Source organism: Nuphar pumila, chromosome 3, assembly GCF_984573655.1.
Source record: "Nuphar pumila chromosome 3, dmNupPumi1.hap1.1, whole genome shotgun sequence".
NCBI classification, from domain to species: Eukaryota; Viridiplantae; Streptophyta; class Magnoliopsida; order Nymphaeales; family Nymphaeaceae; genus Nuphar; species Nuphar pumila.
The window spans coordinates 143,229,878-143,248,616 of NC_143251.1; the positions used below are offsets into that span (position 1 = coordinate 143,229,878).

Genomic DNA, 18,739 nt, shown 5'->3' on the forward strand with positions numbered 1-18,739 from the left:
GACCAAAATGAAGGATTTTTGAAAGATTTTCTCAAAAACAGGTAAAATGGTAGTAAAAGGTAAAATTCTAATCCGACTGGGACTCTGAAAAGAGTCTTGATCCAACTAAGACTTTAGAAAAAGAGTCCTAATTGGATTGAGATTCTGAGATTTTGACAAAAAATGACAAGAATGGGCAAGTGATATGACTACATCTGGTTTAGAATCAAAACGGAGTTTTAAAAAGATGAAAAGACAGAGTGCTGATCCAATTAGGACTCTGAAATTTTTGAAAATTTTTGATAAATAAAGGAATCTAGAAGCGACACCACCTAAGTGGGTCTCATCTGAGGATTGAAATCAATTGAAATTAAGTTTAAAACAAATCCATATTATTTTTTTCTGAAGAAAACAAGATTCTAGGAGTTAACAATTAAAAAAATATTGATGCAAAAACCCAGGTTTGTGAAATTGATCTTGAAAAGAAAGTTTTAAAATCAAATCTAAATTAAATGATTTTGAAAACAGGAGTACTGAATCTCGATAATGAGATGTGATGACATGCGATGCAATAAAATGATATACAATGACACATAAAATGCAAACACTAAATAAGGGTGAAAATTTGGAGTGTTTACAGTATGACAGGTTAAGCAAGCACAACCAGGTCTTCATGTCGATGTGGTTTCTTATTATAAAAAAAAAAATGCAATGCTGAAACCTTGCCAGGCATGTATGAAAATGAGTCTATAAAGCTCAATTGAGCCAGAGTTGTCTATATAATGCTGGCAGATATATGCCCTTCTGAACTCACCCGGAGAAAATTCAAATGCTCGACAGGTAAGGTGAACGTTGATCACTACAGTTGGATAGGTAGTGTTCTATTTCATTGTCGTTGTCTGACAATGGATGACTCTTAATAGATATTTTCAATTCACACTAATATTGGATTGATTAGTGTCCTCAACAAAATGAATTTGATACTCTACGTTTTGACTCTTTATGAAACAACCGTAGCATCATGTGCCGTAGGGAAAAAACGAAAAACAAATGGAGTGCAATTCAGATTTTACACTTGTGCTACGAGGTTTCCTTTTAGTCACCGAGGCTCCACTTGTTTGGTAAGAGCTATTAGTGCACGCCACCTTGTGTTGGGAAGTTGCAAGTTCAAATCCCAATGGTATGATGTGTAACTGGTGGAGGTCTGCTTAAACCCAGCTGGTTTATATATATATATATATAAAAAAGAGGTTTCCTTTTAGTCATTCATTAAGAAGCAAGCGTATATGTGTCAGTTGTATTGTTCAAAAGAATTTAAGTATGCCCCACAGCAAATGCAGAAGATGCTGTCATTGTTTGAAATAGATCTTATCCTTTTTCTCATTAACAAAATGAGTCTCTGAAAGAGTTTAGATAATGTTTCGCTTGTTGCACTGAATAGGTAAGATGTTCAAAGCTTCAAGTCAGACATACAAATCTCATCAGGGGTGTGTGCATATTTATATTGAACGTATATAAAACTTGATCATGTCTGCAAAAGCCAAAAGGCACATAAAAAACAATTGAAGTATATGGTAGAAGGAAAAAGAGCAACTGGACAAATAACCGCTATTAAATTGCCAATATGCAATGAGCAACAGATTGCCATGGCATAATGAGAACAATACTGCACATATATCAATCATCGAGGACCTTTCTTTCTGCTAAGTATCTCCTGTTCTTTTAGACGGTGCTGAAATCTTGCCAGACGTGCCTGAAGACTAACCAGGCCAGCTGCTTTCCGTGATAGCACAAAGCTTAATTGCATCACGTAGTTCTCGATAAGACTGCCTGGTTGGTCCACCTCTGCTAACAGCTTCATCTCCTGAATCCACAGATAAATTATAATGTGGCTTAACATTTGGATGACAACTATGATAAGTAAAGAGCATCCAGACATTGTATGATGACCCAACGAGTAAATCACAATAAAAAGCAATGGAACATATTTCAAGATCAGTTAACAGTTTATTGAATTTACAAGATTCAACAATGAACATTGTCAGATTACTTCCCTGTAAGCGAGATGGATTACATGCCAAATTGTGCCAATAGTGAAGCCAGAAGCTTCTGCTACTCCCCAAGACAAGGAAGCATGCACACCATCACACACACACGCAGATGCATGCACACAGTAAAAAAAGGACAGCTTTCTATCCACAGTAGGATACCATTTTCGGGAGATGCCTGAACAGTTACTACAACAGAAGTGACGTATACCTAGCAAGCGACTAAAATTTTCAACATGAGCAAACAATACTCATTCAGCAGGGTTGCAGGGTGTTTCTTTAAGCTTGGATAGGGTCTTCATAATATTTGACAAAGACGAGTTTATGCGTTTGAAAAGTGGATGAAATATAAAATGCATAACTCATGACAAACATAACACCAATTTTGTTGAATGTGAACGAGTCACAATAGACAAGCATGCCCTCCATTTTTAAGGAGATGCCATGAACTACACACAGGAATTGGATAATCTTACAAGTAAAAACTTATGAACAAAAAACTTGAGGAGAGAACCTGCTCCAAATCTGTAAAGGAATTTGCATAAGTGTAGCTAGGTGCAGAAGTAGAGTTATGCAGGACTTTGAGATACAACCAGCAATCTCTGGGCTTTGCATGTACATTGCATGCAATGATGGCGGTAGAAAATCATGAAATCAGGCACATTTTTGTTGTGACATAGTACTCATGCATAAGCACATAGGTGACATTGCTCAAAGTGTACAGTGTGAATAATGCACATTGAGGCTTTGTTGCACAAACATACAAAAGTATCAGACAGCATACAAGGTGAAGTGCTTTCGGAAAAGAAGACAATAAAAAAATAGAGAAGCCAGTTATGAAATTAGAGACTAGCATTTCAAGTGCTCATTAATTAAGCTCCTTTTTATATGGAAGGATGGTCCACAACATCAGAACACATTAAAGGTTAAGTGAAACCATAAACAGCAAAGCAAAACTGAACATAAAGCAATTGGACAATGTACACACTCCCAAGAGCTGTAAGTAGACATAATCAAACAGAATGAACATCAAAGTGTCTAGCAGGGAAAAACTAAAAGCAACATAAACAATATGAAGCGAAAACTCTCAAAGGAAAATACAAAAAGAATGCGTGCAAAAAACTTACTTCACGAACTAGCTCCATTGTATCTTCAATTTCTTTCCTATGGGCAGATATAAGAGCCTCCTCTTCCTGCACATGTTAATATAGCAAGTTATGCTACCAAAAGGCACAGGCAAAATGTGGCAAAATAAATAGATGGAAAAAAATGAAAACAAGATTTTCAATACCTAACAAGGCATACCTCTAATAATGCATTGATCTCCCCATCCTGACCTGTGGGGTCATTGTCATATTTCTTTGTCGTGATTGTATTTGGATTAGAATCATACTGATGTTGCTGCTTATAACTCATGGATGAAAAGTCAGCCCGAGCATCCTTTCTAGGCCAGTTGCTTTGCTTTTCAGGCCTATCTTCTCTCATAACTTTTGGACGAGTGGGGGAAACCTTGTGAACTCTCTCCTCCTCCATTGAGTCAGAGTTAACTGAGGATTTATGTCTAGTACTGGCAACAGAACCACCAAAATCTTCCCTAGCATCAGGCCTATCCCTGACCATGGAACCAGATGGCAATCCACCTTCTTCCCTTACATTAAGGGCATAGTTTATAGGCAAGTTGGAAGAATATCTATCAATCTCTACATTAGAGTTATAGAAGCTTTCTGTTGCCTTTCTTACTGTTTCAACTGTTTTCACATCTTGATTTTGCTCATAAAGTTCCTCAATCTCAGTGGAAACAGGAAATGTCGACGACAATGAAGGATCCTTGGCAGTAGGAAAATAATTAGATTGCTCTTTTCTAGCATTACCTCCCTTTGAGAGACTCTTAACCCTGATAAATCATTAAAAAAAAAAAAGATTACCAATATGTAAAATTGCTCTCCAATTCTCCACATGAATGAGCATGGCCTACCTATCTGCATAACGAAGTGTATTCAGTGTGTGCTCACAAGAACCTGCATTTGGAGATATACAAGAGATCATTACAGTCCTTGAATTGCCAACAAAAGAATCACGAAGCACTTCCGTAAGCTTGCTCCCTCGAAATGGAATATGAATTTGATCATTGTCAAGTGCACGAATACACTCCTTTAGGGCCAAAAGGCTCTTGTTAATCTCTGCTCCTTCAATCCTGCAGTGAGAAAACTAAAATATAGTGGGATGATGAATCTGATGAGTAATATTCATATCAGTTAGCAACCCTCTTCGCCTATGACCTAACATGTTCTACTTATTTCTGTGTTGTGACAAACAGTTTGTTCCATTTCTGCAAGTTACCCTTACAAGTTATTGTATTGTAATTTAACATTCTGTGATGAACAGGCAGTACATAATATTTCTCAAAAACTTATAGATTGTATTGAAAAACTCATGCTTCTCAGGAACTATCGTTTTGCTTTAATTATAATACACAGTAAGAGTATAGGACATGCACCTTGTTTGGCGATCATTATCTGTTGTGTCAGCACCACGCTCGCTACCAGCAAGATCAATAAAGGAAATCTTCCCTACAAGCTTTCCTCCCTTGGATTCATTTCTGTGCCTTTTAATTGCCAGCTGCAATATAGCATGGGACCGCGAAGATTCCTCATTGGCGCCTGTAGAGCCAGTGCTTCTGGAAGCATTGCCTTTCTCAATATATTCTCTAACAATTTGCACATCGGAGACTTCAAATTCCTGCAATCCAACAATACAAACTTGTTGTCGACCATCTTCTCTCATGCACAATTTCCTAGAGGAAAGCATCAAGGAAAGAGTTAGATGTATTAAAGTCTACACAATCTACAGGGTTCAACTAATTTATTAGTAATTTACCCACATTAACTACATTCCTCAAGAAGATATATCTGGTAGTTATTAAAGAAAACTGCAGGAATAATAAAATCAAATGTTTGTTAACTTATGATTTGAACATGCTCAAAGGAAAGACAACTTTGTCTTGTTCTGCAAAGCAACCATGAATAAATATGAAAATTGTTTGATTGCATTATTAAGAACTTCATGGGTTATATAATGCATAACATTGTGTAGAGGGGTGGGCTACTTTGAGTGGCTTATCCCCTTTCCAAACAAGCTGGCTTGGCCTCACCTCGGGGTCATGGTAAGCCTAGACCCTCAAGCTTGTATTGGACCAAGGCAAGCCAAGCCTGGCCAAGGCAAACTTGGCTCGCTGAGTGTGTTTACTAATCCTAAGATTCATCAGAGGCACTGTTGATCATCTTAGAAAGATCAAAGATAAAATAAATCAGAACAAGTATGATAAAGATCATTCTTTTGCCAAATAAGATAGCCAGACGGGTTAGCTTGCACTATCATAACCAGGAGGCTAAGCGACACAGATACTCCATTTTGACCCCCGTTCTGAATCCCCTTGTATAGTTGTATATTAGTTACATTGAAAACTTCATAAAAATAGTTGTATCCCCGTATCTTCAGCCGTATCCATGTGACATAGCCAGGGGGTCCTGGTTTTGAATCCCACAAGGTTATCCCTCAGCTTGTATATAAAAAAACAAATTAATTTGTTTGATTTTGTCCAAACTCAATATTATGCATGAAAACAAAAAATTCTGATTATAAGATTTTACAGAATAGGAAACTCACAAAATTGTATGCATTGCATGTGTAAGCTATCACAAAAATGGAATTTCTGTGGCTGAGAAATTGGGTGACACCCAAAACCAGGGTGAAAACCTGGGTTGGGCAAAACTGGGTTTTCAATCTAGTTTTGCAACTTGGCTTCCCCACTCTTGCTTCAGCCCAGCTTATCGGGAGGAGTGGAGAGTAACTCCTACCACCCACCTTCCCTCCCACCTGTCACATGGATGCCGATGTGGGCATGGAATACGATGCGGATTCACTTAGTACGATATGGCAATTTTCAAAAATTAGGATTCAGGGACACGACCGTGCATATATTACATATATTTATATAATTATATATAATAACAATATATTATTCATTAAAATTTTAAAATATATATATATTTATAAGCATTCTTTTTACCATGTTGGGCACCATATTTAACATGTCTGATACATGTCATATATCGTGTCGTCGTGTTGACAATGTCCTATTAAAATGTAACATGTGAATACATATATAATATTATATATATATATTGCTTTTATAATAGGTTGGGTGGATGAAATTGAAAAGTGCAACTGGAGTGTTGTGCGATCGTAGAATGCCATTGCGGTTGAAGGAAAAGTTTTATAGGACGACTATTAGACCTGCTTTACTATATGGTACGGAATGTTGGGCTGCTAAGAGACCATATTCAAAAAATGAGTGTATCTGAGATGCGTATGCTGAGATGGATGTGTGGAAATACAATAAAAGATAAGATTCAGAACGAGGAGATACGTAAGAAGGTAGGCGTTGCACCCATTGAAAATAAGATGAGAGAGAATCGTTTACGATGGTTTGGACATATTCGACGAAGGCCTAATGATGCTCCAGTTAGAAGGATGGATAAATGAGAAAATATATTAGTTAAAAGAGGTCGGGGTAGGCCTAGGAAGACATGGATGGAGATGACAGGAAAGGATATGAATGCCTTGAACCTCACCGAGGACATGGCATTGGATAGAAATGATTGGAGGAGAAGGATTCATGTGGAAGACCCAAAATGATTTTCTTTTTTGGTTCATATCACTGACCCCAATTGTTTTGGGATGAAGGCGTAGTTGTTGTTGTTGTTGTATATTGTTTTTATAATATATATTATATATTTTTATTTCTTTTTATTCTTTCTTTTTCATTTTCTTTATTTCTATTTTTTTCTAGTTCACTTTGAACTAGATGGTCAAGATCTCGTTAGATCTTGACCATTCCTATAGCCGTTGGACCTAGTCCAGTGGCTACAAATAGAGTTGTTGGACTAGGTCCAACGACTCTTAGGAAGAGCTCTTCCTCTCCTCCTCTACTTATTGTATAAATAGGGGTGAACCCCTCCCTTGTAAAGCAATGCTTCTTAAGCATTTTTAGTGTTTGAATAAATTATTATTTATTTCAAGTGTTCTTCCATTTATACCCTTTCAAGGGTCATGCTTGTAGTGTCTCCAATAGACACATATTTATGAGTTGTTTGCGCATTTATGGAAGACCACAATTTCATTACATGTCCTACGCAAATCTCACCCTATGTAGTCAAAAGTGCGGACTAGGAACCGACTAGCAGCCTAGGCATAAGTAAAACGCCTAGGCTTTGCAATTCCTAGGTGGGTACCTTAAAAGGTAACAATTTTGTCGACTAGACACTGACTAGGGTACCCAGTCAACGACTATGCTGCCCTACCAAAGCGCGAGGGCAGTTCAATCATCTATTATTATTATATATATGTTATTCTTTTGTATACATATGTATGTGTGTGTGTGCGTGTTACTTTGTTTCTGAATTCTTTTATAAAAGGCTGAAAGCACATTTAGAATTATGAATTATGTAATATGTTATTTATACATGTATGTGTTATTATGCTTTTGTGAACGGCTGAAAGCATATTTTATTGATTATACTTAATATGTTATTAAATAATTATATATATATATATATAGGTTATGTATTTTAGTATATTTTGAGAAATCGTGTGTACTTTTGTACTTGTGTGATGAAAAAAATTAAACATGTTTTTATGTATATTTTTTATACTTTTTTATATTTTAATTTGACTACCGACCAGTCCGATTAGTCCCGCCTAGTTCTCGATTAGTCTTTTTAAGGGTCTACCGACTAGGCACCGCCTAGTCCTTTTAAGTTTTAACTGCATAGACTGCATTGAATCCCATGAGCGGATCTGTGTCATACCAACATGAGATTCACCCCTTGAGAGGTTGTCCCTGTGACATAGCCTCCCACCATGTGACCCCTTCTCTCCAACCTTTCTTTAAGACAAATGGAATCTGGTTGCCTTTTTTAAATCTCATGACCAGCCGACCATTTTACGACTGATGGCTAGCTGGAAAATGGCCACTTCTCTTTTTTTTTAACTTTTGGGCATGGACGGCCATTTCCCGGCCGATGTCTAGCCGAAAAATGGCTAACCATATTTCTTTTTTTAAGTTTTTCCTTTTTCCAGTTTTGGGCTAGCTCGCCATTTTCCGGCCAGCCACTGGATGAAAAACAGCCAGGCTGGTTCCACCCAACAAGGGTGACATGGACCCAACCATTTCCCATCTGGTGGCTGGCCCGAAAAAGGGTGTCCTTATTTTTCCTTTCCTTTTTAATTTTTGGTGACCACAAACCTGAAAACCAAGTTTTCATCACCCAAACAACCTTAAAAGGATGGTTTTTTGGCAAACCAAGCTTGCTAAAAAAACTGGTTTTTAGGCAAAACCTGGTTTGCCAAAAACCAAGTTTTGTCCTTGTCATCCAAACAGGGCCTAAGAGATTGATATACGACTACTGTTATGGCTAGTAGTAGCACTAGTACCAATACCACCACCATCAATAGCAGTACTAGCCTTTGTTGTCAAAGGCAGCACCTACGTGCAGCCCCACCTGGGTGATTGGTTTGGGCGATGGAGCCCTATTTAAACGCGTAGGCACCACCTAGACTGGGACCGCCTGGGCGGTGGTTTTATTTTTAGGTTCTTTTTTACACCTTGGTATAAAAAGGGGAAAGGCGTAACGCCTCTCTCTCTCTCTCTCTCTCTCTCTCTCTCTCTCTCTCATTGCAACAACAACAACAAGAAAACCAGCTAGGTATGAATCTCTCTCTCTCTCGGTTTCTCTCACTCGCTCTCTACCTCTCTCTCGGTTTCTTCCTCAATTTCTCTCTCTATCTCTTGGTTTCTCACTCTCACTCTCTAGGTTTTCTTCCTCTCTTCTATTAAGATGTACATGTATATATATATATATATTATTTATAATAATGTAATAGGTAAATATTCTTTAGGGGTATTTTCATCATTTTACTCATGTAATAGGAACTGTTCATTAGGAACAATTTTTTTTTTCCTTTTTTGTAATTTGCCCTTTTAGCCAAGGGTTCTATGATCTTTTATTTTTGACTATAGAATCGTTGGAGGCTCTCCATCATAAATATGACCGTTGGGAGCTCACAACGAGTCTATTGGGAGCACCCATTTGGTTTTTCTTTCCCTTGTAATGTGTACATAAAGGGGCTTTGTTCCCCCTCATTTGTTTGTTTTAAGCATTTATGCTCAATACAACAACAACAACAACGCCTTCATCCCAAAACAATTGAGGTCGGCGATATGAACCAAAAAAGAAAATCATTCTAGCATTTATGCTCAATAAAGATGAATATTTTTTATATTTCGTGTTTTTCTATTTAGTTCCTTAATGTTTTATAGGCACTTAGTGTTGTTGCCCCTTGTTGGCTATTGTTTTGTCCTATAGTGGACTTGCGCTTGTGCTCATTGTGATTGTGAACTTGTAAGATCTTAATGGCATTGGTTTGTGCCTATGTACTTTTGTGATTGTAATCTTGTAAAGCCCTTAGTGGCATTGTTTTTGTATTTTCCGCTACTTCACTACATCGTATCAGAACCAATAAATTCTTCTCGGCATTTTGCCTCTTTGGGTCTTGGGATTCTTTGGGTCAAATTCGTGCTTTGTGAAGGATTCATGATCGTTGTGTGGCTTGGATTCAAGAGAAATATAGACCCAGTATGTATCGTATATCTTTAAATATTTATTGTGTTATCTATTCCATACATTATGCATGAGAAAACACATATTTTCTTTATCGTTAAAATATAAATAATATACATTTGTTATTATTATTAAAACAAAAAAATCTTTTTAAATAGTTTTTTAATCATCGTCGGACTTGTTTTTATTAAATATCTTATAAGACTTATTTTTTTTATTTTGAGAAATTAGATACATATATATGCTTTGAAATCATGTTTGAATCTTAATTTTTCAAAACTTTCTTTATTTGATATATAAGTATCCAATCGTGTATGCTTGAACATGCATTGTTGGCATTTAGATGATTTATTTGAAAAAAGTCATGATTATAAAATCATGTTCATATCATTGAACTTGGTTTTATTCTTTTTTTGATAAATTGTTATATATTTTAAAATAATTTGAGATATTTCAAAATAATGATGTGTGTATTTCACAAGTATAATTTTATGAAATTTCTTGGTGTATTAAAAGTAGCATATGAAGTAATGAAAATTATGATCTAGGTTATAAAATAATTTTTATTAATATTTGATCATTATGCACTTATGATTGCCTTACATGATGAATAAGATTATTTGTTCGTGCACAAGGTATTGAGCATAATTTCTTATGGGAAGTCATTCACTTTAATAAATGTCTTTTATGGGTCTTTTGTGGGACAATAATTATAATATTAGGTGTTTATATTGTTCATCCTTTTTCTGATAATTATGACTATGTTATTAGTCTCATGGCATTATTTTACATGCTTTGCATGTGATTTAAATATTGTGTTGCATACTTAGTTTTTAATAAAATATTAAGTTGAGAATCATAAGAATATTCTATGTTATGTGTTTCTCTCGTGATTCACTTTAGTACTTATCCATTATTGATGGATGTATTTGTCCACTTAGATCTTTGAGGGACATGTGTGTTCTTGATTAAAAACTCTTGATTCATTGAATACTTGTTATTTATAAAATATAAATTGTTATATTGTGCCCTTAGTGTCTTAAATCTATCATTCGCATATATGCTTAAATTTGTTCTTATGCATTTCTTTTATATAAGATTAGTCATTGATACACTTATTTTTAAGTATCATTATACATAGACAAGAGATGTTTATACACACCTTCATATATCTTTGGCCCTTTAGTACCATAATGATTATGCTCTTGTTCTAGTTGCTGATACACTTGATGTTTGAGATTTGGAGGCCTAGTGATGCGATTGTTTGTGGTGGTCAAACTATTATTGAAATTTGCAAAATATTATTTATTGATATTTGTGAAAATTTAAATCTCTTTATATTTTTGCAAATATTATGCTCTTTGTTATGTGGTTTTTTTTAAATCTCTCCTTGAAATTTCTAATTTTTTACTACTTATTTTTCCTTGTATGGAAGATGTTTATGGATAAAAATTTCAAGAATTTTTTGCATACTTATGACGTTTAATAAAATCTTATTCTTTATATTGTGAGTCTTCTTGCGTGTGCCCCTTTGCGGGTATTGAGAGTGTGTTCCTTATAAAAACACTTGTGTATTGTCCACTTGATATTGATGGATACTTTTGTTCGTAATTGAAGGCTATTTGATTCTTTACAATAAAATCATGCATTTTATTGATAAAAATAGTTATTTTTATTGTCATCTTATGTGCATTAAATTTGTTTTAATTGCATGTCGGATATATATGTGTGTTTCATATTAATTATCTTGTTCACGTTATTGTATGCATGAAGTTAATTAGCTCTTTTTTTAGATCTCTTTTTTTATTATATGTATGATTGAAATGCTTAGGATATTATTTATGCATAATTGTTTATCTCTTCTTAATGAATTATGTGTCATTTAATGATCAAATTTTCTTATGGTAAATGTTATGTTTTCTTGAAAAATATGTTGATTTTGTGATTATGGTTCGATTTTGTAAAAATCCATCCTTGAGGAATACTCCTCTTGTCTTTCTTAATGGTTATCTAATGTTTCTAAAAATTATTACTACTTTGTTTGAAAATTCTATTCTAGTTTTAAAATATATTGGTTTTAAAACTTTATAACTATTGAGTAGGATATTTTTCGTGTAGTTGGAATCTTTTGGTTTGTTCTCTCTACAGGCTCTTAAAGATACGATGGATTGAGAAAGAACATCTTTGATGCATCATGTCGTGAAGATAGAGAGAGTCGATACATGTGTTTGGGGATGATCACCAATAAAGGCATTTGAAGACCTAGATCCTTCCCATTGATTCTTTGTTGTATTTTCAAACTTTCGGTACATCACTGTAAGTTTGAAGGAGAGTGTTAAGATGTACATGTATGTATATGTACGTATTGTACATATATAAATATATATATATATATATGTATATATTATTTATAATCATGTAATAGGTAAATATCTTTTAGAGGTGTTCTCGTCATTTTACTCATGTAATAGGGATTGTTCATTAGAAACAAATTTTTTCTTTTTTCTTTTCTTTTTTTTGGTAATTTGCCCTTTTTAAGCAAGGGCTCTATGGTCTTTTGACCATAGATTCGTTGGAAGCTCTCCAACAGTAATAAATATAACCGTTGGGAGCTCCCAACAACTCTATTGGGAGCTCCCATTTGGTCTCTCTCTCCCTTGTATGTGTATATAAAGGGGGCATTGTTCTCTCTCATTTGTTAATGCTTCTTTTAAGCATTTATGTTCAATAAAGATGAATATTTTTTACATTTTGTGTTTTTTTATTTAGTTCATTAATGTTTTATATGCACTTAGTGCTTGTGTTGTTGGCCCTTGTAAGCTATTGTTTTGTCCTATAGTGGACTTGTGCTTATGCATATTGTGATTGTGAACTTGTAAGCCCTTATGGCATTGGTTTGTGCCTATGCACTTTTGTTATCGTAATCTTGTAAAGCCCTTAGAGGCATTGTTTTTGTATTTTCCGTTATTTCATTACATCTTCTCCCCCTTTTTTTGGCTTATCTTTTATTTTTTTATCATAATATATATTTTTGTAAAACTGTATTTGTGTATATTTCATTTATATATAAACAGATCATATATGAATTTCACACAGATATATAACTCAGAAACATAACTCAAAAGCAGTCAACCAGAAATATAACTCACAAAACATAACAACCAGAATTATAACTTAGAAACAGTCAAACTTATTATATATAAATTACATTGCATACACACACACAAGCACACACACACAGCTGCTGATGCACACATATCTGTTTGTTTTCTGTGTAAATATATATAATTATATATTATTAATATATCATAAGCACATATTAGAATATTCTGTATTTCAATTATATATTATGTGTTATGTCACACAAACACTCCATTTTGCCCTCTGTACCCGTGTCAACACCTAGACACACCATTTTACCATCCGTACAAACAAGTTTGTATTCAATTTATAATTTATAATTATGTTTTCAGTATATAATATATATTTTAGATATAGCATATATATTTAGATTACATACAATTTAATTTGTATTTATGTGATATTTAATATATATAGGGTACCTAAAATATGTAAACCACCAAAACATGTAAGCTGGTATGCACCAAGATTTTTAAATGGTAACCGAAATATGTGATCTAGAATCTAATTGCTTGGTTTTATAAAAACAGACTCTTAGATCATCTGATTATGATGTATAAGAAGGATCTTTTAACGCTTAAAAATCAATGGCTCAAAACTTTTGTAAATATTCAAGCATGCAAAATCACATTTCTTGAACCGATTACGATGATCCAATAGTCAATTCCAAGCAAATGGACCACGCCGAATGCATCTGCAGGGTTAGATTTGAAAAAAAATCCTATGAAAATCTCAGTTCATACTAGTTTACATATTTTGTTGATATATATGTATATATACCCGTGTCCACATAGCCACATTTTTTGAAATTGTCGTGTCGTACCCTCCGTACCTGTAGCCAGGTGACAGATTTTGTGATTCATTTATATATATATATATATAATTTGCTTGACTGTTTTTGGGTTATGTTTCTAAGTTATAGTTTTGGTTGATTGTTTATGAGTTTTATATATATATATATATATATATATATATATGTATGTGTGTGTGTGTGTGATTTATAGTATATCTATTGTTGTTAGTTTTTTTGTATATTGTTTATTCACATTGTTAGTTATATAGTTTGTTTATTTAATTGTTCATTTATTCTTAATTTTTTTTAGTAGGTTATCAATTGCATGGCTTGTTTATTTTTCATGTTCATTTCTTCTTCTTATTTGTCTATTGCTTATTTTATGTCTATTGTTATTAAATTTTTTTATACATGATTTTATTTTTTTTATATTGTTCATTAATATTGTTAGTTGTATGGTTTGTTTGTTCAATTTTTCATTTATTCTTAATTGTTTTGAGCAGGTTATTTACTATAATTGTTTTATAGTATTCGACCACATGTATTTTGTCTATTGTTTATTATTGATTGATTTTATGTTGTATACATGCTTGTTATTTAGTTTTAGCAGTTTGTTTATATATTTTTTGTGTTTTTTATTTTTTAATTGGGGTACCTACTAGTCCGCCGAGGCCCCACCTAGTTTTTTTAGGGCCTCACTGCCTAGTGCCTTTGATAACTAAGGTACTAGCAGCAATAGCAATAGCAATAGTAGTACCAACAAAGTTCTGACCATAAAAATGCACTGCAAAATATAAATTGCACCTAAATAGCAAATTTATCAGAAAACTAAGCAAATAGTGCATTATTTCCAAACTAATGCAGCCAAAATGCTAACCTTCTATCACTAAGAAGATCATAGAGTTTTCCACCATAAATTTCAAAGAAACTGAGCCACAATTTGAACTGCTGATTAAGGTACACAGGCTGATGCAATAATCTAACAATATCCCCAGACGCTTTAAGAGGCAAAGGCTGCATAGTGAATGTCTTACCACTACCTGGAGAGAAAAATTAAAGTATTTGACATGTCATACTGCGAACAATTGGAGAAGAAAAATATATTCCAATGAAGGATAGCCAATGTTGCAGGTCTATATAAATGTTTACCATGACATGATGAAGTTCAAACAAATAAGTAAAAAACGAGGAAATATCTCTTCTTTAAAAATGGAAAGTTTGATTAAAAGCCCGGCAATGATTTGTGGCACTGTTAAAATATTCAACTTCTACAAAACACGCTGCACACATAATTCAAAAATGCAATACAACAATATTTAGAACTCCAACTCTTTGTTTACCTGTTTGACCATACGCAAAGCATGTTGCTTTTGTACGTTCAAAAATGGTGGGGATGATCGGCTCCACTGTAACACGATATACCTAACCATCAAAAGTCAAAGAGACTCAAACATCAATAAATGTGCAGACCTTCACACAGAGGTACAGAGGCAAGCTAAAATTCAGGATGACTGTGGGACCAACAACAAAGCAACCAGACCAAGGAAACTCCAAAGCAGACAAGGCATTAGGAGGGCAGGGGAATAACAGGGAAGGCAGGGTTGCAGAGTATAGTCACCTATATAGTTCAGGGTATTTTCTCGGTGAGGGTATTTCTCAGAGAGATTTTTAGAAGTTGGAAAATCTTGAGAAAAATTTGTAAGTATTAAATATACAAAAAATATGAAAAATAATAAGAAATATAAGAAAATATAGGCATTATTGGAAAAAGTATAAAGAAATAACTTTGAAAAGCTTTTAAAATACAAAAAAGAAACCAAAGAATACAAAAATTGGGCTTAAAATATATATATATATATAATAAGATTTTTTTTCATAAATTTCGCTTTAATATCGCAATATTTTTGTTCCTGATGATATTTTGCCAATATTATAGGCTGACCTAATGCTGATAATATCGCAATATTTTAAAAATATCAGCGATATCGGTGACAGTGTTGCGGAGATAGGAATAAATATCAGACAAACAAAATTGTAATGACAGACGCCTCCACACCCAAAGATCTAGCATGCCAAAAACCTTTAGAAACTGGACATTACCTCATCATTAGTCACACACTCATCCAAAACCGCATCAAAACAGAATTCATGCTTTTCCACATATGCTGTCAAGTCCACCTTTTGATATTCACAACAGTAGTCAGTACTTCATACCAAGGAGGGAAAACATAAGTAGATATTTGCAAATCATACGCCAGGCCACCATCGTTTCCACTTCCTACCCTCAACAAACATCATACTTCATTGAAGATCCACTTTATTAATACCATAGCAAAGAATTTCAAGAATCAAAAGGCATAGTGGCAGGCATGATCAATGGATGCACAATGAGGATTCCAAAACTTTCAAGACTAAAAGTGTAAAGCTTTTTAATATATCATCCACATCAGAATGAATAAAATTAAGTACTGCCAACCAAAAGTAAAAAGCATAATGAACATATATTGATGAGTGCAATCCTTTAACTTCAATTATTGAAAGCATCAGACTCTATTGAGATTCATTTTACAGTTTTTGCACCCATTAGTTGCAGAAATCACATGCTGCAGTCAAAGATATCCCCCAACCTATGTCACATAGGTGCGGGTTTGTGTGTGTTTATATATAATATAGATAAAACTGGACTTGGTTAGGGTCAACCGAATCTACTTTTGGACAGAAATGGACCTCAGTGTGGTTGACTTTATCTGACACAAAGGAAGCCATGTCCACGTGTCGCACCAGCATCAGTGCAGGTGCATTGCCCTGTTAGAAGAGTTTGTGCTACATAGCCCTCAACAAGTCAAGATCTGGATATCCAAAACTTCCAGCACCAGGGAAATAAGATTGTTTCCCTGTCATGTCCATGACATTAAGTGATTGGTCCACTTACATAGTACCATGCTTTTGTTAGTTACACAGTTAAAGTTGTGAACCATAGGTCCATATACATGGAACCAAAAGCTTTATAGAAGCGGCAGTCATTTTGGACAGCATAATAATAACTGCAAACTACACTGCACACAAAGGGGAATGATGCATGTTTAATAGGTCCTTATTGATGTCCTGTGCCAAGCCTGACATGATAACAATCTGAGATTAGGATGGAGAGCTATGTCACATGGGTGCGGGTGTGGGTGCGGCACTTTCAAAAAACTTGGGTGCGGGGGTGCGGGGGTGCGGCAATATATATATATATATATATATATATATATATATATATATATATATATATATATATATATATATATATATACAACATAAACACTAATGAATGTTCATCTTGGGCATGACCGAGTTGAGCTAGGTCAATTCGGGTTGGGTCAGGTCTACCCAACCCCACTTTCATCCCTACACTGCAGCGTAAAACATAAATGGACATGATATTTTACCGGTCAAAGCAATTAACTTTTCTAATGCATTTATTGATTACTTATATATATATATATAGAGAGAGAGTAATTAATGGGAACTGAGCAGTCTGTTCCTTTGTTAAATCTCCACCCCTCGTCTGTTACGTCTTTGCTAGCCTCTAAGAAGTTTCTTCACAAGATAAAAGTAACTAAAAATCATGTAGAATTAATTCTTCTTTCATTTTCCATGAAACCCCTTTAAGTAACCATTAGTGGTAACGTCCTTGTTTTTTCCATGATGCCTAGGAACATGTATCGGCTAGTATTTACCAACCAAACACAAGTTACAAGAAGCAAACAAATACTCCATCAATCAGCCATTTTTTTGTCCAAAAATTGGACACAAATGACCCTGGGTGTGTTGACTGCACCGGGTGCCGCACCCGCGTTGCGTCGCATCGACGCAGGTGCGGCACCCGGTTGGCCGAATCCCTGTGACTTAGATGAGAGAATGAGTCGCCTAGAAACAATAGCTAGCGAGAAAGAAAGGAAAGAATGACCCAACAAGATGATTTTGTATTTGATGATTATCCATTTCCTCCACCCACGTGAGTGAAAACAACCATAATATAAACTGTAGTATGCAGAATAGTCTACTGTTTAACTTCTACAGAACCACATAAAATTCAATGGTAAGAATAAGAAAAGAAAATAGCATATAGAAGTAAAACTTTAAAATTATGAATCTCGAATTTGGGATAACAATGGACACCTAAAATTGGAAGGAAAAGATATAGAAGAGACAACAAAGTTGAACTATCAACAGACTACTAAATACTAACTCTTAAGAAATGTGAAATAAGAAAAAAACAAATTGGAAATCTAGGATTGAGCTAAAAGATGTGTCTTCAAAGTTTTTTCTTATTTCACATATTTACTATAATGAAAAATATGTTACTTTTGGAGTGAAAATACAAGTTTATTGCCTCAAAGTATTCCTTAATAACTTCTTGTTAGATAAAAGTTTATCTTTAACATCAAGTTAAATATCAAATCCAGCGAAGTCATATTACCAGAAGACAGTCTCAATTGCTGCATTAATAACAGAAAAGCCACATGTTTTCCACAAAAGATATCAAATAATATGAAGCAACCTAAAAGAAGACTTTTCAATTGTAGCTCATTGTAATTCAATTCATAAAAGAAAAATGGTGTTACAGAAAAAGGCACCATCAAATTATGCTTCAATATAGAAAAGAGTGCACCATGTTGTTACTATTTCCTTGTGCATAAACAAAAGAGTCCAAAGACATACTGACATGCAAGTGCAAACTACTATAGGCACAGATGTAAACTTCTTCCAAAGCAGTTCTGTCATATATATGAAACCAGTACAATACATAATGTGTTGAATCAGTTAATTTTGAGACAAGAAAAATAATGGAGGCCTTAAGCAGGAAATGAGGAAGAAGAATAACATCAACCTTTAGCTTGGGTTCATGAACTATTAAGCAAGAATTGTCAGACACTGTAACAACATCCTCCTCCTTTCTAGCGATCTCCTTCTTGTTCAAAGGCCTTTTCCGAACCTGGCACATATGATAGCATGTATACCGAGGTTAAAATGGATAAACAGACTATATATTTTTCAAAAAATTTAGGGGAGGTAGAAAGGTGATGCAATCAATGTGGAATGGGTTTGTC

The 18,739-nt window shown here is 34.4% G+C and overlaps 1 protein-coding gene across 1 annotated transcript in view; it reads right to left on the minus strand.

The window, feature by feature from the left end:
* Positions 1-1,455: 1,455 nt before the first annotated feature.
* The window catches only part of LOC149844204 (kinesin-like protein KIN-13A), a 28,646-nt gene continuing 11,362 nt past the window's right edge, over positions 1,456-18,739 (minus strand). The window contains exons 5-13 of the mRNA XM_090000401.1: positions 18,520-18,624; positions 15,744-15,821; positions 14,984-15,065; positions 14,521-14,683; positions 4,525-4,821; positions 4,003-4,221; positions 3,333-3,921; positions 3,155-3,220; positions 1,456-1,843 (exon numbers count right to left, since the gene is read on the minus strand). Of these exons, the coding sequence (XP_089856527.1) occupies positions 1,661-1,843; positions 3,155-3,220; positions 3,333-3,921; positions 4,003-4,221; positions 4,525-4,821; positions 14,521-14,683; positions 14,984-15,065; positions 15,744-15,821; positions 18,520-18,624 (1,782 nt within the window). The 3' untranslated portion in view covers positions 1,456-1,660. The remainder of the gene's footprint in view (positions 1,844-3,154; positions 3,221-3,332; positions 3,922-4,002; positions 4,222-4,524; positions 4,822-14,520; positions 14,684-14,983; positions 15,066-15,743; positions 15,822-18,519; positions 18,625-18,739) is intronic.